The sequence below is a fragment of the Jaculus jaculus genome, chromosome 18 (assembly GCF_020740685.1).
Source record: "Jaculus jaculus isolate mJacJac1 chromosome 18, mJacJac1.mat.Y.cur, whole genome shotgun sequence".
Taxonomy (NCBI): domain Eukaryota; kingdom Metazoa; phylum Chordata; class Mammalia; order Rodentia; family Dipodidae; genus Jaculus; species Jaculus jaculus.
The window spans coordinates 55357619-55380363 of record NC_059119.1 but is presented as its reverse complement, the minus strand read 5'-3'; the positions used below and the strand labels follow the sequence as shown (position 1 = coordinate 55380363).

At 48.0% G+C, this 22745-nt stretch overlaps 1 protein-coding gene across 1 annotated transcript in view; it reads right to left on the bottom strand.

Annotated features, from left to right (window-relative positions):
* Fez2 (fasciculation and elongation protein zeta 2) overlaps nt 1-22426 on the bottom strand; it is a 44123-nt gene extending 21697 nt beyond the window's left edge. Inside the window, exons 1-5 of the mRNA XM_045137284.1 lie at nt 21915-22426; nt 16938-17046; nt 5962-6078; nt 3529-3670; nt 750-1015 (exon numbers count right to left, since the gene is read on the bottom strand). Of these exons, the coding sequence (XP_044993219.1) occupies nt 750-1015; nt 3529-3670; nt 5962-6078; nt 16938-17046; nt 21915-22426 (1146 nt within the window). The remainder of the gene's footprint in view (nt 1-749; nt 1016-3528; nt 3671-5961; nt 6079-16937; nt 17047-21914) is intronic.
* Between the last annotated feature and the right edge of the window lie 319 nt (nt 22427-22745).

Here is a 22745-nt window from a genome sequence, read left to right as displayed (position 1 = left end):
CATACAAGGCTTCAACTATCACAGAGAAAGAGAAGGGCTCAAGATCAACTAAAGAAATATACCTCATAATTGACATATAATGTTTACAATGAAATTTAATCCAGTGAACTCAAAAGACCTACATACGAAAAAGCATTAAACAGAAAACAAAATATTTCATATGAAAGGTCAAAATTTCAAATATTCTAATTTGGTTTCACTGTCAGCAATATCTTGATCTCTAAATATGTGACAAAACGGCTGATGTCACAGAGCTGCCCCTGATGTCTGACAAATCAAGAGGAGCCTGCTTAAAACGTGCATTCACTCTGGGTGCAGTGCTACCAGCCCTAAGCTGACCCCCCCACTCTCTCAGCTCACAACTCAGAAGTGGGCCAACGTTGGGAAATGAAGCCATTCATGGGCCTGAGCCCAGTGCAAACACCCGCTGGCAACACCCGCGGCAGGAGGGCATGATCGCTTTCTTGGCGGGAAGACATTTTCCCTTTGTCGCGTCTTCTCTCCACGAACCCCACCACACCTCAGGGGTGAATTCTCCAGAGGACACCAAAGGCACCCCTTTCTGGAGAAGCTGAGCACGCTCAGTCTAGAAAGGCACCCCTTTCTGGAGAAGCTGAGCACGCTCAGTCTAGGAAAGAGGGCGTGGGGCTGTGGTCGCGGCCACGCTCTGGCCCGAGTGGGAGGGGACACGGGCAGCGGCTGTGAGACGCGGAGACCCGGGCTCCGTCCTGCCTCCAGGCCGCACTTACTGTGCCCGGCACGTGGCTTCTCTCGCTCTTCCCGTTCTGAGAGCTGCTGCTCCTCGGCCTCCTCTTCTTGGCGGTTTCCTTGTGCTCCTTCTGTTTGTTCTGCACCTCGATGAGGACGGAAATGAAGCTGTTTTTCACTTCCTTCTCGAACTCCAGCTCGTCTCGCAGCGCCAACTGCTGCACCAGCTCCTCCGAGTACCCCTTCGTGGCCGCCTCAATGCCCTCCAGCAGCTCGTTCAGCTCGGACACCGACAGCCTCTTCACTCCTACGGCCAGACAGAAAGCACGGCACACGCTGAGCCGGCAGCGCGCCACGCAGGCCGGAATCGGCGTCGAGCGACGAGGCCAAGCCTTCAGAGCGCTCGGGGAAGGCTTTTCTCAGCGGGGAGCAGAGCACGATTGCTGGTGTGCGTAAACCAAGCACCCATGACGGTGCCACAGTCGAGACCCCGCAGTGTGAGGTTCAGAAAGTGCCACATGACAAGGGGCAGCCTCTCAGCGAGGCTCTAGCACACTTCTAGAGGAGGAAGAGCCCGGGTGAGGGGATCTAAAGTGGCTTCAATCCCATATGCCTGTGTGGTGAATGAACTCTGCTAGCCACCAGGAGGAAGAAAGTGGACAGTATCCCCTGAACCCCCACTGACTGTTCCTCAGCACGGGACCGCCGGGACACTGCTGGAGCCCGGCCGCCTTGGCCTCACAATGAGACTGACTGCGAGGCTTTGGGAAAAGTCTTTGAAGAAGCCGTCAAGGGAAACGAGCTTGTGAGGATGGGCCCAAGCCCAATGTTGAGTGCTGTCCTTACAACAGGAGGACAACTGGACAGAGGACACAGAGGTCACATGAGGACCCAGGGACACAATCCCACCTGACAGCGAAGAAAAACTGGCCAACAAATTAATCTCGGACTCCCAGCTGAAAGAGCTACAGGAAGGCAAACCCCCTGTCGATCCACCAGTGTGAGGCAGGTAGGGTAACTCTAGCGCACTAACATGCAATTCTTGTACCATCAGATATCGAGATCTGGAGCCAGGACTCCAGCAGTGCTAAGCACGTACCTTACAGGGCCAGGGCCAAACAGCCCACCAGCCAGAAGAACGCTGCCCATCGGGCCTTCCAAACGTTTACCGGAAGCCTCACAGTACATGGGGAGTCAGGCAAGCAAACCTCAGACCTCTGGTCATGCCACAGCTAGAAACCCAGGTCACAACAGAGTTCACAACAGGAGGGATCTTGTCAGTGTGCATTCAAGGATGAAAGCAGTCATGTGACAACTGCACATCCACAGGCCAGTTATAGGGAAACTCTTCATAACCAACCACGCAGTTTTTACAGTTCACTGGTGTTATGGACAAACACAGATCCAACTCAAATATAATTTTGATTTCTAAAATTCTTCCTTACTCCATCACAATCACTACTTATCAATAGAGGAATTATTTTCAGTAAATACTTACTATCTTGATTGTACCCATGCATTTATAAAAGTAATTACAGGGTTGGGAAATGGCTCAGTGGTTAAAGCACTTACTTGTAAAGCCTGATGGGTTTGATTTCCTAGTGCCCATGTAAAGCTAGATGCACAAAGTGGCACATGCATCTGGAATTTGTTTGCAGTGGCAAGAGGTCCTGGTGCACCCATTCTCTCTCTGTCTGTCTTTCTCTCCATCTTTCTCTGCCCTCAAATAAATAAATAAAAACATTTTTAATTATGTAAAAAGGAGGTAGAGCTGGGCGTGGTGGGGCACGTCTTTAATCCCAGCACGCAGGAGGGTGAGGTAGGGGGATCACTGAGAGCTCACGGCCAGCCTGGGACTACAGAGCGAGCTGCAGGCCAGCCTGGGCTAGAGTGAGACTCCACCTCAAGAGAAAAAAGAAGGAAAAAGAAAAGAACAAGAAAGATGAAAGAGAAGAAGGGAAAGAAGGAAAAGAGAAAGGAAAGGAAAGGAAAGGAAGGGGAGGGGAGGGGAGGGGAGGGGAGGGGAGGGGAGGGAAGGGAAGGGAAGGGAAGGGAAGGGAAGGGAAGGGAAGGGAAGGGAAGGGAAGGGAAGGGAAGGGAAGGGAAGGGAAGGAAAGGAAAAGAGGGAGGGAAGGAAGGAGGGGGGGAAGGAGGGGAGGTGTAAGAATGGGCCTAATCCAATATGACCTGTGTCTTGTAAGAAGCAGCAGTGTGGGCACAGTCATGTGTAGAAGGGCAGACTGCCATGTGAGGAAGACACAGGACACAAATGTCCACCTTCAGCCAGGGCAGAGATCTCAGAAGAAACCAAATCTGTAGATCCCCCAATCTCAGACCTCTAGCAGACATAACAGTCAGAAAAGAAATTTGGGGGCTGGAGAGATGGGTTAGTGGTGAGGCTTGCCTGCAAAGCCAAAGGACCTAGATTTGGTTCCCCGGGACCCACATAAGCCAGATGCACAAGGGGCACATGCGTCTGGAGTTTGTTCACAGCGGCTGGAGGCCCTGGCACGTCCATTCTCTTTATGTCCCCCATCCCCGCTTCTCTCTCTCTCTCTCTCTCTCAAATAAATAAATATTAAAAATAAGTAAATAAGTTTGGGGGCAATTAAACCACCCAGACTGCAGTACTTTCTTCTGGCTCAGGGTTTGAAGGGGAAACAGCCTCTGAACAACGATCAGTGTGTTCAGAGAACTGTCCAGCCGGAGCGCAGGGGTCAGGCCAGCCTGAGAGGACAGAAGCTCCAGGCGGCCGCGGAGGTGCTGGGGACGGACGGACAGACGGAAGCAGCGAGCGCCAGTGTCAGGAGGGGCTCTTACTCTCTTCGTGGCTGCTCGTGCTCGACCTCTTCAGGGTTTGGACCTCCTGCGACAGCATGGAAAGACGGCCTGACTGCCTGGGGGTTTCGTCCTCTTCGGGGTCCGGTGATTCCTGCATCATTTCTTCAATTTCTTCAATAACCTTCCGAAATACACACGCCACTGTTAATCAAACACACAGGGGAGAAGAGCCGTCTGCAAGGCGGCGCTCGCTTACCGAAGGCCAACCCGGGAGGGAGCACCGAGTCCTCGAGAACTGGCCAGGGGTGGCGGGCGGAGCGGGGAGAGCCGCCGGGAGGGAGGGAGCGGCCCGACCACTGTGCAGTTGCAGGTCAGTCCAAGGTACAAGGAGCCTCTACCCCCAAAACAGGAAAGAAAACCAAGCCCTCGTTAACCAACAGCGGATAGGAGGGAATGCTCTGACTATCCCAACTTTAGATGGTAAGAATAAGCAAGCTCAACAAAAATACACGAGGGCTGGAGAAATGGCTTAGTGGTTAAGGCGCTTGCCTGCAAAGCCTAGGGACCTAGATTCGACACCCAGAAACCATGTACGCCAGATGCGCATGATGGCACATGCATCTGGATTTCATTTACTGTGGCAGAAGGCCCTGGCATGCCCATTCTCTCATTTTCTGACTAAATAAAAATAAAATATTTTTTTAAAAATAAAATATATGACAAAAACAAAATTAAAGAGAATATGATTCAATGTTCATCATAATTCAGTAGGTCCTTCCAGGTGTTGAAATGCCTAAAAAACAGTGCTACAAACACTGATATAATTAACTTTAGACATGTGTGAAACAGATCATGAGGTTTGATATAAATAACACAAGTAAGAGACTACTATATATCACATGTAAGTGTTCCATCTATATCTCACCTATATTTAGTAAAAAAAAAAAAAATACAAAATATAATACTGCAAAAAGTTTGTGCAGAAAGTAAGAAATTATCTCTGTGGAAGCACATTATTCTTTTAACAGCAGGAAAAGAATGTCATTTATTAATTCAGTGAAGAACAAAGAGATATTTAAAATTACTAAAAATCTAGAAACATGAGGAATAAAGCTACAGGAAGCAGAGGACTTCAGAAACCTATCTGCCTTTCCTCTCGACAGTGACCACTGCGCGACACGCTGTGGTTCAAACCGTACAGGTGTATGTGGTCCTGTTCCAGATTCTAAAAATACAGAAGGAAATGGAACTCAACCAAACTATAAAGGAAAGCCAAAAGTTACTCAGTACTCCAAAAAATGATTTAAGGATTAAAAATGTATATGTTTTTAAAACTGTAACTCGGTGAAGAGTAAAATATCACGAGCACATGTAAAACGTTTCATAAATCAACAGACTTAGAGGCGGCTGTTTTGCCGAGGAAACGCGGAAGGCGGCGCGAACGGGACTGAGAGAGGCGGGGAGGAAGTAGCCAGGGGGATTCCTAGGGGACAGTGACTGCTCAGGGCCACATGTTCCTCTGCGATGTCATGTTCCACCTCAGAACAGCTCTCCAATACAGGATTAACTTGCTCTTCAAGCACCATGGTCTTCCCCAGCCTGGACCACTCCAACCACCAACGTGACCAGGGAGCAACAGGAGGCCGGTTTCTCCTCCCCCCAGACTAGAAAGACCCCGTGACGGGGCTCACAGTCCACACAGCGGGGGACACTCTACTTCAGGAAGTGGCTCTGGTGTCGCATTTTGACAACACAACAGAGGGAGGAGCGTTCACAAAAATGAGATTGCCGACTCGACTGGTTTCAAACTAACCCGGGGTTGACGTTATCAGAATATTCCACAGGCATGATGCTCACTTCTCTCTAAGGGACATAATAGGTGTTTCTAATATACACCACTGATTTCTTCTTCGGAATTCTATAAAAACAGACACAGTACAGTTTACCCGTTTGAGTAAATGTGAAAAAAAAAAGAAAAAGGAAAATTCACAATATTTTGTTTTGACTTAAGCAATAACCCTCCCCTTAGTAACTCATATTCACCAATAATGCCTAGTCTGGAAATCTTTCCAAATGACAAGATCACATCATCCTTGGGCAACACACACTTGTCTGTTACTTTAGGGAAGAGGAACTTTTAGGCCTGTATGATCAAAGAACCAGTAAACACTGGCAGACCTGGGCGACAGTCACAGTGGGGTGTGCGTGTTTGCTCCTGTGACTGTCACAGTGGGGTGTGGGTGTGGACTCCAGTGATTGTCACAGTGGGGTGTGGATTCCAGTGACTGTCACAGTGGGGTGTGGGTGTGGAGTCAGTGTCACAGTGAGGTGTGGGTGTGGAGTCAGTGACTCTCACAGTGGGGTGTGGGTGTGGAGTCCAGTGTCACAATGGGGCACAGTGACTGTCACAGTGGGGCGGGGCTGCAGGCTCCAGGCTCTGCTCTCCCTGTAGAGAAGAAACCCCCTCCACACCTGGTCTGCAGTGAGCAGCGGCTCCTCGTGCACGCAGGAGACAATGATGGAATGCATGTCCAACTGCTCTCTCAGCTCCTCTTCATCTGAGGCATCAAAGAGCAAGCCATCACTCACCTAAAAGCAAAAAGACCCGCATTAAAAGCAGGATCTTCTGACCAGAGCAAGTCGACAACTCTGGGCTGAAGAAGCAACAGGTGGGTGTTGCGGGGAATGCTCACCAAAGGGGTGTCTCTTGAAAGGGAGAAGTCGCTACGTCACTCTGGACCAGAAAGCTCGCCATTCTACACACTCACAGGGGAAGCAGTGAGCACCGTGTGGTACAAACGTAAAACTGATAAGAAGCTTTATACATCTCTATTGCCTGATAAAAGCGCACATCTACCTATTTCTTTCTAGAAAATAGCTAGTGACAACTATATGACACTATAAAAACTGATACTAGAACAGAAAGAAATGTAATATTCATTAGCAAGTGGAAAGGAATTAAAGTGAGTACAAGGGAGAATAAGGCAGCTTTAACAACAAATGTGGCTTAGTTAACAAACTGATGCATGATAAAGGCCTCCAGAAAACAAAATATAAGCCACAAGAAAGTTTCTGATGGTCAGAGTAAATAGGACCTATCCATAAGGGTCCCATTTAGCCTTCCCAGCTGAGCATCTCTCCTCTCCCTAAAACTGCTCACACTGAACTAGGTTGGAGTTTCCCATGACATCACGCCACTTGCTACCATGCTCTGCGCTGAGGGAACTGGCCATCTGCTCCAGATCAAAGGCTGCCCTTGGCTTCTGGCTTCCAGTTGGGTGCCACCTCACTGGCAGGCAGACGCTAGGAGACCGCAAGGTGAGGAGGAGAGGGCTGGGCACTTAGGCTGCTGTCTTCCTCCCTGCCAGAATGCCACTGGTTAGTCTGGCCATTTACCAAAGGCCACAGCTCTTCAGATAGCCCCCTCCCCAAACTATTCTTTTCAGGTTACATAAACTTCTCTCTCTTTACCTTTTCTTTTTTTTCTTGTTTTCCAACGTAGGGTCTAGCTGTAGCTCAGGCTGACCTGGAATTCACTATGGAGTCTCAGGGTGGCCTTGAACTCATGCCAGTCCTCCTACCTCTGCCTCCCGAGTGCTGGGACTAAAGGCATGTGCCACCACACTGGCTTTTCTCTTTACCTTTCAATGCCAGGCTGTTAAGAGGCCACTGTTATCGCCTTCCTTAGGATACCAAACCTAGTCAGTTCCTCATAACTTTGCCCAAACCAATATAAATAGTCCCCTTAATAATGCTGAAAGTCTCATACCAATACTAATTGTAAAAGCTACTTGAAAGAACTCTACAACTTCAAGCAGTGATCGCCTCTCTAGCTAACTGACTAGCTATGAGCCATCATCTATTGTGACTTTACTATTTTGGTGATAACCCGAGTTAAAATTAGAATTTGTTCTTCAAGAAGAATCAGCACACATTGGGTAATTAAAAAAAAATTAATGGCTACAAAGACACTGTAAGAAGAAACCATGTCATTATATTACACAGTATATAACTAAAGAGATATATATTAATCATATAGTATATTACATTAAAGGCTGTGACCAAAATCTTTTAAGTTTTTTAAAACATATTATATTTATTTATCTATTTATTTGAGAGAGAGAGAATGAGTATGCCAGGGCCTACAGCCACTGTAAACGAAATCCAGATACAGGCACCCCCTTATGCATCTGGCTTACGTAGGTCCTGGAGAATCAAACTGGGATCCTTTGGCTTTGCAGGCAAATGTCTTAACCGCTAAGCCATTTATCCAGGCCAATCTTGAAGTTTTTAATCCAAAAAAAAAAAAAAACTGCAAACTTTGCATGTACAATAAACACTACAATTCACACCACACAACAGTCTTGAGTGTGAGTAAGGGGCTGCAGCACATTCCCTGGAGCAGCATGTGTGCAAAACGTGTGTTGTGTTTCAGAGCGAAGGCGGCAGTGCAGCCATGCCACACAAACTGATTAGTGCTGCCAGGATCACCGCCAACTCACAACCCATTTGATCATGAGCTTTGGATCATTATGTGTTCAGAAACCTTTCATTGTTGCCATCCCCACATTCAGTTGTCAACCTCCTATGAGGTCACAACCCACAGTTTAAGAAGCTAGAGTGTAGCTGATATATTCCATTACTAGATAAATTTTATGGCCCTTCTGGGGCTAATTTGGTGAGCTACCTAAAGAAACCGTACACCAAAAAGCCAACTACTACTACCCTAAGAAAAAAATAAAACTTGAGCCAGGCAAGGGGGAAACACGCCTCTAATCCAAGCATTCAGGGCAGTGAAAACAAGACAGTCATGAGTTCAAGGACTGCTACACAGCAAAACCTATCTCAGAAAGGGAAGGAGGGAAGGAGAAAGGGTGGGAGAAACCTAATATACAAAATGGGTCAGTGGTGCAGATTTCAGCTGTCAGTATCAGTGATGCAGAGGGACTTAAGGGTTCTGACAGGACTGCATTAAGATGGGGGGCAGGTAGCCTGGGTAAAGGTTGGGGGGAAGGTAGAGGACTTGAAAAGAGCTCACTTCATCCTCTGGGTAGAAGGTCAATTCACTGGAAGGTCACTTCACAAGGTCTAACAGTGAAAAATACAATCAAACAACAGGTCACCTGCCGAAAGCAGACGAGCAGCCCAGCATGAGGGAAGCAGGGCAAGGGTCGCCGTTTCACCTGGGGCCACAGCTCGGGCGCGCCCCGGCTGGTGACAGCCTCTCCTTCAAGAACGTAACTTCACCAGGCAGGGGAAAGGTTAAGAGACTATCTTCCTCTTGAGTGATGTCTCATTTCAAGATCATAGTACAAAGTTGAAAAAAGGCCACCAGGTGATTACGAAATATTATATGGGTGATCAGAGTTTATAGTCACCAACACACTGCTGGGACGAAGCACCCAACCAAAGGCAGTTGACGGCAGGAAAGGTTTTCTTTGTTGTGTTTGTTTGTTTGTTTTTGGCTTACGGTCTCAAGGGGAAGCCTCATGAATGGCAGGGAAAGCGTGGCCTGAACGTAGGCTGACACCAGCTCTGCCACAGCAGGTGGAAAACAGCAGCAGAGGAGTGAGCCAACTAACACGCCAAGCTAGGGGCGAATACACCCCAGGTCTACACAAGCACCACACCTCCTCCAGTAAGCCCCATCATCGGCTCGGGAACAAGCATTCAAAACACATAAATTTGGGCTGGAGAGATGGCATAGCGGTTAAGTGCTTGCCTGTGAAGCCTAAGGACCCCGGTTCGAGGCTCGGTTCCCCAGGTCCCACGTTAGCCAGATGCACAAGGGGGCGCACGCGTCTGGAGTTCATTTGCAGAGGCTGGAAGCCCTGGCGCGCCCATTCTCTCTCTCTCCCTCTATCTGTCTTTCTCTCTGTGTCTGTCGCTCTCAAATAAAAAAAAAAATTAATTAATTTAAAAAAATAAAACACATAAGTTTATAGGGACACCTAACTCGAACCACCACATTCCACCCCTGCCCTCCTCACAACATCCATGATATGAAATGCAATGTGTTCACTTCAACTTTAAAAGCTCCCATAGTTTTTAGCTGAAGAGATGGCTTAGTGGTTAAGGTACTTGCCTTCAAAGCCAAAGGACCCACGTTCAATTCCCCAAGACCCACATAAGCCAGATACACAAGGTGGCGCATGCATCGGGAGTCCATTTTCAGGGCTAGAGGCCCTGGTGTGCTCGTCCTCTCACTATCTGCTTCTTTCTCTTTCTCAAATAAATAAACTAAATTAAATTAAATATTTTTAATTTCCATAGGCTTTATCAATCCTAACAATGTTCAAACATCCCCATAGTGTAAGAAGGTCTCTTATCTGTGAGCTGTAAAATCAAGAAGACATAATACCACTAAGTAAACTTTCACATTGCAAAAAAGTAAATAAATAAAAATGGCACTGGAAGAAAACACGGAACCAATGCAAGGTCTAAAATAAAGAGGGCAAACATCAAATCATGTAGCAAGTCCATGATCTCTAACCTGTGACAAAGTCTCAGGAGTTCTAAATCCACCCCTCCGGCTGGACTGCTCACAGCCTGGGGAAAAATCCATCCTGAGCTGGCAGCTCTCCTTGGCAACTGTCTCACAGCCCTGGCACTTTCCAAGTGTCCGAGGATCTCCACTGCAACCCTCATGGCTCCGTCGGGTCTCCACACAGGAACTCTAACAAGTCTGTCTCACACTGCCCTGTGGCCATTTCCAAAACACAAAAATCACATTTCAAATCCAATGGCCCTCTCTTTCCTGCATTTGTCATATTTCCATAGTACCAGGTGGGCTACCAAATTTGCTAATGGGCGGGGGGGGGAGAGATAAAAGTGACTCTGAAGAGTGGAACATTCCGTCAGCAGAATCAGCATTCTTTCTGCTCTCACCGTGCAGAACTGCTGGCCCAATCTCAATGGTGGTGATTTCTGAAATGACTGCAGCAGAATTCGTGCTATCTTCACCCTGAAACTTCCATTTCTTTCTGTGCCATATCCTTCTGCTCACACCAGTGCATTTCTATGCAATACCACCCTGCACAAGTTCTCGGGATACAGAAAGAATGCAATAAGCCTCTTTCTAGCCCAGTCCTGACCAAGTTCATTTTTCCCCTCCAAAGCCAAGCCTACACAATCCACACTTCTTCCTGCATTTAAGTCTTTCAACTCTGACCAGAATGATGCATCAAACTGTTTGCAGTGCTGCAAAACACCTCTTGGGCCAAGGTTTCAAATCCTTCCACATTCCCCCATCAAATCAGTTACAAAAAAAATCAGTTACAACAGGCCAAAATCCACGTCGTCATGTTTCCACCAGTAACAACCCCACTCTGCTGGTACCGATTTTCTGTTGCACTTACCTTGGCATTGGTGGGACAAAGCACGCAACCAGAAGCAGCTAATGGGAGGAAAGGGTTTTTTTTGTTTTGTTTTGTTTTTTAATGTTTTTCTCTTTTTTTGGCTTATAGTCTCGAAGGGAAGCTTCATGATGGTAAGACAAAGGCATAGGATGAGCAGAGGCTGGACATCACCTCTGCCACAGAAGGTAGAAAGCAGTAGCAGGAGAGTGTGCCAACCAACGCTGGCGAGCTAGGGCCAGTAAACTCAAGGTCCACAGCAAGCACCACGCCTCCTCCAGCAAGGCTCGGCATGCCAAGTTGCCACCAGCTGGGAAACAAGCTCTCAAAACACATGTGTTCATGGGGGACGTGTGATTACAACCACCGCATCCGGCATGGACCTAAGTGTGACTATGGCTGACCTCCACGCTTCAGATTCTGCTGGCCCACCCCCTTCTATGTGGCAGCCGCAGCACCACGGCTTTGGTTTACTGTTCTCCTCTGACTTACAGATGAGTAAAATTTTAATTTTAAAATTATCTTCCCCTGTTTATTGTTAAAGTATAAAAATGAGCCAGGCGTGGTGGCGCATGCCTTTAATCCCAGCACTTGGGAGGCAGAGGTAGGAGGATTGCTGTGAGTTCGAGGCCACTCTGAGACTACATAGTGAATTCCAGGTCAGCCTGAGCTAGAGTGAGACCCTACCACAAAAAAGGGGGAAAAAAAATCTAAAAAGCTGAGGAAACGGCTCGGTAGGTAGCTAAGTGTGCTTGCCATTCAAGCACAAGGGCCTGTTTGTTCCCCAGCACACAAGCAAAAGCCTGGGTGTGGCCGTGACCATGTGCAGCGCCGAGCCTGATGGCAACAGACGCAGGAGAATCACTGAGGCTCACTGACCAGCCAGTGTGACTGAAAATGGCAACTCTAGGTTCAGTGAAAAAGACCATCTCACAAAAACAAATAAATTACATGTAATAAGGAAATAAATAAATAAAGCGGAGGACAGCAAAAGTCCTCCTCTGGCCTCTGCGCACATGCACACACGGTGTACTGTGCACCTCTGCATACACACTGTACACACACCAACCAGGCCTGGTAGTGCACACTTATTATCCCAGCACGGGGGAAGTGGAGGAGGAGAAACAAGAGTTCAAGGTCATCTTCGGCTGCATAAGCTTGAAGCCAACCCAGGCTACAAAAGATCCTGTCTCAAAAAAAGGGTGTTGGGAGAGGGCTGGAGAGAGAGCTTAGCGGTTAGAAGCTTGCCTGGGAAGCCCTAAGGACTCAGGATCAATGCCCCAGAATCCACGTAAGCCAGATGCATAAGGTGGCACTTGCATTTGGCGTTCATGTGCAGTGGCTAGAGGCCCTGGCATACCCATTCTCTTTCTCTCTCTAATATATGAATAAAAATAAAAAGTTTCAATTTTAAAAAAGAGGAAGAAGAAGAGAAGAAAGAAGAGCCCCTCTCTTGGTAAAAATGTACATGGAAGATGATTCAGAAGAGACTTTCTGAGCCACAATGACCCAGAAACATTCCATCTCACAGCACACTCAAGAAGAGCAAATGTAATACAGTAAACTATTAGAAGAAATTTCCATGACAACAGAAAGACTGACCCCAGATCATCTTTCCAGAAAGGGAGCCAAGCCCACTCCCCACAGAGAGGGCATATGCCAGGCTGGACTGCTTTCAGCCTTTGAACACTAACCTTGGCTGTCATAGGTCATTACTCACTCTCCCGCTCAGCATAAATGTGCCTCCTTGGGGCCAAGCATTCCCATCATTCCCTCCCATGTGTGGGTTAGACTCAGCTGGTGGCATTGTGTCCTTGGGTTATATTGTAGATACAGTGAATGGAAAAAAAATGTGCCCATATACGAATCTGGAATATATACAATTGCCTGTATTCTAGAAAAGGCAAATCAAACTTAGAAATAAGGATCACAACCTTCAATGAAAGCAAAAAGTGAAATCTAGCAAACTGTTGTTTTCCTGAATATTTTTCTCATCTTAAACCATACGTACGTACATACTATTGTCAAGAAAAACCCTTCCTTGTAAACTCTATTTTACAAGTAGGGTAATTTACAGGGAAAGAATACAATACCTAACTGGCAGTGGTAATACCACTACAGAGCATCTGCAAGAGAGACATGGCTGCTCTTCTGTAATGCCATTTGTTCCACATAACCAATGGACTTGTATCTTACCCATGTGTTCTCCAGGAACTCAGAGCATGCTGCAATTCTTCCTGAGGAGTAGGTTCTAATTTCACTTCTAATCATTACAAGAACAGTCATGACATGACTGATTGATTATCACTTGTCTACTTTAATCTGAATTTTTCTAGATAAAGCTTTTATGATCATTGCTATTATTACATTTCAAATCTTTATTAATCACTAGCTTGGCTACCTCATTACCCTGACATTAAAAAACAGTATCTGGGCTGGAGAGATGGCTTAGCGGTTGAGCGCTTGCCCGTGAAGCCTAAGGACCCCGGTTCGAGGCTCGGTTCCCCAGCTCCCACGTTAGCCAGATGCACAAGGGGTGCGCACGCGTCTGGAGTTCATTTGCAGAGACTGGAAGCCCTGGCGCACCCATTCTCTCTCTATCCCTCTATCTGTCTTTCTCTCTGTGTCTGTCACTCTCAAATAAATAAATAAATAAATAATTTTTAAAAATAAAAATTAAAAAAAAAAAACAGTATCTGGGGCTGGAGAGATGGATCAGCAGTTAAGGTCCTTGCCTATAAAGCCCAAGGACCAGGGTTCACTTCCCCAGTACCCACATAGAGTCAGATGCAAATGTTCATTTGCAGTGGCTGGAGGCCCTGGTACGTACATCCATTCATTCATTCTTTCTTTCTCTCTCTCTCTCTCCCCCCCCTCTCTCTTCCTCTTCCTCCCTCCCTTCTTTTATCTCTCTGTCTCTGTTTTTGCTCTCAAATAAGTAAGTAAATAAGTATACAAAATTCAAATTTTTTAAAATATTTTTTAAACCAGCATCTGGAGCTGGGGGGATGGCTCAGTAGTTGAAGGCACTTGCTCCACAAGCCTGCCAAACACAGTTCAGACCCAAAGCATCCCTGTAATGCTGGAAGCAAGAGTGACCTATGCACCTGTAATCCCAGCACACCATGGGAGGCAGGCCAGGACAGTTGTGAAGCTCACGGGCCACGTAGCCTGGCGCTCCTGTGGCAAACACCAAGAGGACCCTGTCTCAGATAAGACGGGAGGAAGGGAAGGAAGGAAAGGACCAATGCCCTGAGGGAGTCCTCTGACTTCCACACATGTGCCATGGCATGGCTGCACGCGCACACACACACCACGCGTGGGTGCGTCCACACATACACACACACACATGACATGGCTGTGCACATACACACACACACACCATGGCATGGGTGTGCGCACACACACACACACACACACACACACATGCTTGTACAAACACAATTCAAAAAGACAACAAAAAGGAGTAAAGTTGCAATCTAAGATCTAGCTTTTTATTCAAGAAAATTGGATTACAGTACCAAATTCATCATTGTGTTAATGTGCTGCTCTTTAAAACTATGAAATGAATTCTTATATGATACTTTAAAATTTTTTTAATATCTTTATTCTTATTTTTATTTTTGATTTATTTGAAAAAGAGGGAGAGAGAAGATGGGTGCATCACGGCCTTCAGCCACTGCAAATGAATTCCAAATACATGCGCCACCTTGTGCATCTGGCTTATATGGGACCTGGAAGAACAAAGCTGGGTCCTTTGGCTTTGCAGGCAAGAACCTTAACCACTGAGCAATCTCTCCAGCCTGATACTTTTTTAAAATAGGTCAAAAAAGTACTTATAAGTAGACTATTATTCAGTAGATTCAGTACAATTTTCAATACAAAAAAAAAATTAACAAAAACAAGCCAGGAGGCAGAGGTAGGAGGATAACCATGAGTTCAAGGCCAGCCTGAGAGTGCAGAGTAAATTCCAAGTCAGCTTGGGCTACAGTGAGACCCTACCTCAAAAAAAAAAAAAAAATTAACACAAAAAAAACCAAATTCTCACCATGATCTCTGACTTTGCAATCTCACTTCCAAAACTCATATCCTACTACTGACCACGTGCTAGGCACCGTGGTAGTTACTACAAAGACCAACACAAAAATACTTGCCAGGAAGTCACACTCTAATGACAGACACATAAACACACGGTGAATAGGTAAACACAGTTAATATGCTGGGGAGACAGCGTGGTGGCTAAAGTGCTTGCTTGCAAAGCCTGTCTGCTTGGTTCCCCAGGACACACATAAAACCAGATGCACAAAGTGGTGCATGCTCTGGACTTCCTTTGCAGCAGCTAGAGGTCCTGGGGCACCCATTCATTCATGTTCATCCTCCCTCCCTCCCTCCCTCCCTCCCTCCCTCCCTCCCTCCCTCCCCCCCCTCTCCTTGCAAATAAATAAATATATGAAATAAAATAAAATAGAGCACAGCACAGTAATGATTTGACAGATATGGACAAAGTAGGGGCTAGCACCCATGAGGCAACCAGTGCTGATCCTGTGGGATGGGTAACAAATCCTCTGAAAGTTCACATCCCCAAGAGGATCATCAATTTCCATGCAGAGGAGTGCTGTCTTTCCACACAAGGATTTAGGTTATGGCAAAATGACCATCTGTCAAGAGATGCTGTAGGTGGGGACTCGCCCAAGTGAGAGGCTGGATTAAGTGTCCTTTAAAGTTCCTCCCAACTCTAAAATGGTATAATTCCATGAGATCAGCAAAGGCTAAAATGGTACCAGGGAGCTTCAGAGAAAGAAGGGAACTTGGATGAAGCCCAAAAATGACAGCTAGGCCCTAAACAAACAAAATAAATGTGTCCCGCTTCATCCCACAAGGCTGCAAGGGTTAATGGTTGGAACAAACACCAAGGCTCTGTCCTGGACTTCCGGGATGCGGTGTCAGAATTCTCCATCCACTAGAAAAGGAGGGCGGCAGGCTTTTCCAAGTCACACATTTAAGAAAGTCATTTCACCAAACACTAACATTACTATTTAAAATACCGACAGACCTAGTGCATTATACCCTCAATAATCACATAATTATACTTAGTGAAATAGAGTGTGCCAGAAACCTGACATGAGCTTACATTGTTCTCTGCTGAGGAACTTGAACAGTCTGGCTTTGAAACTGACATAATTTGGCTGTGTTCCTCAACAGCTTTAAACACTACTTGAAGTCAGTCTCTTCCCTCTCTTGCGCCCCAAGGCACCCTATCGTGCACACGTTTGCTCCTCAAGGTATCTTCACTTGCAATGCCAAGATGGACACAGAAGCATTCAGCTGGTTAAGCTAGCAAAGAATACCTGAAAAAGTCAACAATTAAAATGCCTTTTAGGGGCCAGAAAAATTGCTCAGTGGTTGAGGTGCTTGCCTGTGAAGCCTATGGGCCCAGGTTCGATTCCCCAGTATCCATATAAAGCCTGATGCATAAGGTAGCACATGTGTCTAGAACCCGTTTGCAGTGGCTGGAAGCTCTGGCTTACCCATTATCTATCTATCTATCTACCTACCTACCTACCTCTCTCTCTCTCTCTCTCTCTCTCTCTCTCTCTCTCTCTATTTGTCTCATTCTCAAATACATATTTTTAAATGCCTTTTAATGGTTCTCTGATGTGCACAGCCATATTATGTCATGCCCCACATTGTTAAATTACCTGACGTTCCACTACCCTCGATACAGTAATGCAAGGTTAGGATTCTCAGTGCTCTCAGGACATCATGTCTGTCATGACATGAATGTCATGCCCAGAATTACTGAATTACCTGGCGTTCTTCTGAGTACTCTCAGCACATCCAAATCACATCACAGAAGCAGAAACACTGCTCATTAGTAGTGAAATTGGCTAACCATGTGAAAGTAAACACATGAACTGGAGAACTGTGCCAGCCAGTGGAGGTGAGATGGCACGGGAAGGACAGTGCCGACGCTATGATCCTGACAACAAGAGGCAGTGCCATGAGCTCGTCCTGAACACAAATGCTGCTGGGATTTTTTTTCCATTCCCAGCAACAATACTGCAGGCACTGTCGGATCAGCTACTGACTTACCTCTTTCTCTGAGAGGTTCAGAGTTAGCAAGTGCAAGGCCCTCGTGTGGGATGACTTCCAGTCTACAGGCATTACATTTCCATAATTATCTGTCAGGGCATTCCAAATCCTTATAAAAGAAAGAAACTACGGTCAATGAGAGGCAATATTCAAACACGTCTTCCGTTAAATTTCCAGTACTATAGTGGAAGGACACTGAGTATTAAAGCAAAAGAAAGCTCACTGATTCTTGGAAAAAACGCCAATAAAGGTTGAGTGGCCTAAATAAGACTGAGTAGGAACCTTGTAACTAGACTACCAAGATGTCCTGAGGGAACGTGAAATGGTTCCGAAAGCTCCCAAAGTCACTATCTAACACTTCCACTGGCCATCCGCAGGGCACTGTTCTAAGAAGTTTAAAATTTACCTGAAAACACATGCACACAGTAAAGACCCTGTGCATTACAGTCGGTCTCCAGGGAGGGTGGGAGAAAAAGAGCACCACAGACAGACAGACAGACAGAGACCACACACACAAAGCACACTGTGCATTATAATCTTCTGTGCCTTTAAACACGAAGACTTTCATAATGTAAATAAAAGTCTAACCAGAGGCATGTTGTCTTTTCGGGAGAAAGGCGTCAAGTTTGATTTGAAAGCAGGGTTTAGTATCTACTTTATAAGATAGCATGATAAAGAGCAAGACTGATGAAATCAATGGGGGAAAGCAGGGGATCCACAGGTCAGACAGCCACTGCTTTACCTCACCTTAAATCAAACAGCATTTTGGGAAGGTGATGGGGTAAATGAAAGGACATTTGACCTGGTTTTAGGAGCCAGGCTCTACATTTTTCCTAAAGCATTGATCAAGTCTTTGGCCTATGTGGGTGTGGTAGTTTGAATGGATGGCCCCCAATATATTCAGTGTTTTATTAGTTTGCAGTTTGCATCTGCAGCCACCTGGCTGGAGGCGGTGTCACTGGGTGATCTTAAGGTGTGGTGGTGGGTTTCAGATTCTAATGTAAAGATACACAAAATGTGCCTAGCTGGAGTTCCTGAAGTGTGCTGTGTTGTGTGGCTTTTGGCCTGTGCTTCTCTCTCTGCTTGGATCTGTGAAAGCAGGCCAGCTTCTTCTGCCATTATGGAACTTCCCCTGGATCTGTAAGCTTCAATACAATCCTTCCTTAGCTGTGCCTGGTCTGGAAGCTCATCTCAGTGAACCTGAAGCTGTCTGCTACAGTGGGCCACACTACCCTGGCATCAAAGGAAGCATGGATAAGAAGCAGGCATTCCTTCCAGCTCCATCACTTGAGGCACTAATTTAAATGATCTGTATTGAGAAAAATCCCAAACCATGCCAACCAACGACAGCAAACTCCAAGTTCATGGTCAAAAGTCAGGTTTTGGTACCAACATAATAATCAACATAGTAAAACATGACATTTTATGGAAAAAACAAGCATTCAGAAGTATCAATACGATGAAGCTTAATTAGTGTAAGTGACATTAGATACTAATGTCAGTAAGCTAGGGTTAGAGACAATATGCTTGAAGAGCTGCTTGCTGAGTATGACCAGCCTGGGTCAAAAACTTTCCAAATACTGAAAACTTTCTGCACAGCAAGCCCTGGTCAGGGCAGTGCTGAAGGAGTGGTTCTGACTGTGGCTCAGCTGCTTCTGACGTGACGCTGTAAGAGGCCAACAGAGTGGAATATTCTCCTGGAAGAAGTGACGGTGTTGAGATGGAGTTTCCAAGAAAACCGAGGACAATCAACAGCCCTCCCTTCTCCACCAAGGCCAGAACCACTGTAGCTGCAAGGACATATGGCCAACCTTAGTGAACAAATTCCAGAATGCGGTGGCCAAGACAACCGAGGTGCCTTCATCTTTATCATCAAGCATTATTAGCAGTCATAAACCGACGGCAGGCAGGGCGGCTCTTTTTCAAGGTCAAAGTCCTACCCAGGTTGCATCCCGCAGGTTACCCTTCTGAAGTAAGTCTTCTTCAGTAGATAAATACAATCCATGTTGACCAAAACGAAAACTGAAAAAGCCCTAAGATAAAGCAGTATGTGTGGACACAGTCCCCGTGACTGCCTTCTGCAGGAAAAGTCCTCACCCATGGACCACCAAGGCAGAGAGCCCAAGCCACCGTGAATCAGCAGGGCTCAGCACCATTCTAGGATGATCAAGTGTTAAATCTCGAGGGTCCTCCTTTTCAGGACCTGCTGTGCTGTAAGGAATTCTGTAGCTACTAAAGAGGGATAACCGCGCCTCCCTTGAGCAGCTGTATGCCGCAAAGGGAGTCAAGGCTGGTGGCGAGCAGCCCATCCCACAAACAATTCTTGTGCGTTCACAAATCAAGACTTGCACTGCCACCAATATACCAGCTACTAAAAACCATTATCAAGAATAACAAGAGGGCTGGAGAGATGGCGTGGCCGTTAAGGCACTTGCCTATGAAGACTAAGGACCCACGTTCGATTCCCCAGTACCCACATAAAGCCAGATGCACAAGGTAGTGCATACCTCTGGAGTTCGTTTGCAGCGGCTGGAGGCCCTGGAGTATCCACACTCTCGCTCTATCTACTTCCTTCTCTCTGTCTCTCTCTCTCTGTGTCTCAAATAAATAAAATGTTTTTAAAAAGAATAACAAGAGGGTTGGAGAGAGGTCTCAGTGGTTAAGACACTTGCCTCCAAAGCTTAATGACCAGGGTTCAATTCCCCAGTACACACATAAAGCCAGATGCACAAGGTGGCACATACATCTAGAGATTCTTTGGCAGTGGCTAGAGGCCTTGGGGTGCTCATTCATTCATTCTCATTCTCTCCCCCTCTCTCTCTCATTGCAAATAAATTAATTAAATTTAAAAGAGAGAGAGAGAGAGACTGGGTGGTGTTTGGCCAGCATGTACAAAGCCCTGGGTTCTATCTATCCTGAGCACAGGGAAAAAAAAAAATCACCTGGGTGGCATATGCTTAATCCAAGCTCTAGGGAGGAGGCAAAAGGATAAGAAGTGAAGGTCATCCTCAGTGACTTAGCAAGCTCCAGGCAAGCCTGGGCTACAGGATACCCAGTCTCAAAACAAAAAAGAGCAAAATTAATAAAGCCGAGTATGGTGGTGCTTTGGGGACACAGGTAGGAAAATGAGAAGTTCAAGGTCATCATTTTTTGTTGTTGTTGGTTTTGAGTTTTTGAGGTAGGGTCTCACTCTAGCTCAGGCTGACCTGGAATTCACTATGGAGCCTCAGGGTGGCCTCGAACTCACGGCAATCCTCCTACCTCTGCCTCCCGAGTGCTGGGATTAAAGGCGTGCGCCACCACACCAGGTTGCAAGGTCATCTTTAACTACAACTTGGAGCCCAACCTGGGCTATTATGAGACCCTGTATCAAAAAGGCAAAGGCAACAAATGCGAGGCTAAAAACAAGCACTTCTAGAATGTCCAGCCGAAGCAAAACCAAGAATTTTTGTGCAGTGACACTCACCTGTTTTAAGCTACTCTTGTAATTTTAAAATCCACGCCGTGCCCTTCGTCTAAGTGACTCTTAACCATATGTGAAACTAAGGGGCTGTCAGTGCTGCGGGACACTATCTTCCTCGGGAAATGACTTTCCTTGTGCTATTGACTGAATGCTTTTACGTGTGCGTTTAAGATCCAGTCATGAACTTTCCCCTCCACTCCTGGGTAGGACAATGGACAGAGGAACCAATAAAAAGAGGTGGCCTCTTACAGACGTCCACCCCAACCTCCATCCTTTTCTCGTGATAAATCTCCCAACTCACAGGGGACAGGAAGCCCCTTTCCTTATTGTTTGTTTGTTTGTTCTTCTCAAAGTAGGGTTTCACTCTAGCACAGGCTGACCTGGAATTCACTATGTAGTCTCAGGGTGGCCTCGATCTCACGACCATACTCCTACCTCCACCTCCCGAAAGCAGGGATCAAAGGCCTTGGCCACCACTCCCGGCCAGCCCCTTTCTACCTCGGTGGATCTTTTCATGCCCCAAGAAGAATTCCTTCCCCCTAGCTTCTTGTCTCTCCATGCCTCTGCAAATCTCTAGCACACTCATCACCCTCGGTCAGTAAGTGCTCCTTTCACCTCTAGCTGCTACAGGGGCTCCCCCCCCCCGACCCCCGCACACACACACACCCTGACAAAAACAAAAAGGCTCAAGGTTACAGGCTCTCACCATCCCTTTCATCACGTTTTGGGGCAAAACTGTGGTACACAATTAGAAACTGTATTTAACCAAGTTATAATCGAGTGCTCTCGGAGACTCTGCCCCTTCCTCCTCCTCCTGCTCTGCTCAATCCCTGTGAATTGCCCGTCGTTGAAACTGACCACCAGGGAGCTCCTGTCATCTGGACCTGGGTGTGCACTGGCCCCCACAGCGCACAGGGGACGACAGGAGCCCTGCGTCCGTCCCTGCGCCATGGCTGGCTGGCTCCGAGGTCCGGGGTGAGGAGGGGAAGGCGAACAGATTCCCGGGGCACCTTCTCCGCACAAATCCCACCCTTGCGCCGCGGCCCTGCTCGGAAGGGGGGCGGCGGTCAGGGTCCTTTCAGTAAGCCGCACACCCTGCAAAGCACTGGGCAGGCGCTGTGAAGAAGGCTGGGAGAGCGATGGACGGGTGTGCACAGGGTCTGAGACAGACAGACAGACAGGCAGACAGACAGACAGGCAGGGAGAGAGGGGACCCCGGGCAGCGGGGATTTAAATTCCCGCCAGGCCGCCCGCCGCCGCGGGGCGGAGCTCGGCGTGCAGGGAGGCGGAAGGAGGCCGGGGCGGGGGCAGGGCGGCGGGGCAGCGGGACGCGAGGACGACAGGGCGACAGGACAGCGGGACAGAAAGACAGCAGGACAGAAGAAAAGCAGGGCATCGGGACAACGGGGCGGCGGGACCACAGGGCAGCAGAATTTTGCAGGACAGCCGGGCATCAGGACGCAGGACAGCGGCAGGCCCGGCAGCTGCCCCGCCCGCCCGCGGCCCGCACTCACTCGTCGCCGCGCAGGAGGCCGCGCTCGGTGAGGGGCCGCACGGTCCTCGGCGGGGGCTCGGCGACCGGGCCCGACGGCCGGAAGCACTCGCTCAGCTTCTCCTGCAGGCTGCACGCCAGCGCCGGGAAGCCGCCGGCCGCGCCCGCGCCGGCCTCGGGGCTCGCGGTGCGGCTCTCCCGCTCCTGCGCGCCGCGGGCCGGCTCCCGGAACTCGTAGAAGTCCTGCCAGTCCCCGTCGGCCCCCGCCGCAGCCGCCGCCGCCATCGCGCCCCGAGCCGCCGGCCCCGCCCCGCCGCCAGGCCCCGCCCCCCTGGACTCGCCACGCCCCGTCGCCAGGCCACGCCCCGTGCCGCCATCGCGCCCCGCCACCAGGCCACGCCCCCTGGAGTCGCCACGCCCATCACCAGGCCACGCCCCATGCCGCCATCGCGCCCCGACACCAGGCCCCGCCCTCTTGGACTCGCCACGCCCCGTCACCAGGCCACGCCCCACGCCGCCATCGCGCCCTACCATCAGGCCACGCCCCCTGGAGTCGCCCCGCCCCTCCCGGGCCCTTGCAGAGCGGGGTCTTCCCAGCTCCCTGAGTCTTCTTGGAAGTGACCTAGGGTACCCAGCCAGAGGAGATCCTAACTGCTTGGAATTACTTCCCTGATAGGGAATTACTTCCCTGTTATCAACAGTGCCGCGCCTAAATGTGACTACAATGAAGGGCTATTCTAAACTTGAGACCTACCTAATGTCAGATTTTTTTATTTAATTAATTTTATTTGCTTGAGAGAGAGAGAGGCAGATCGAGAGGGAGAATAGGCGTGCAAACAAACTTCAGACACAT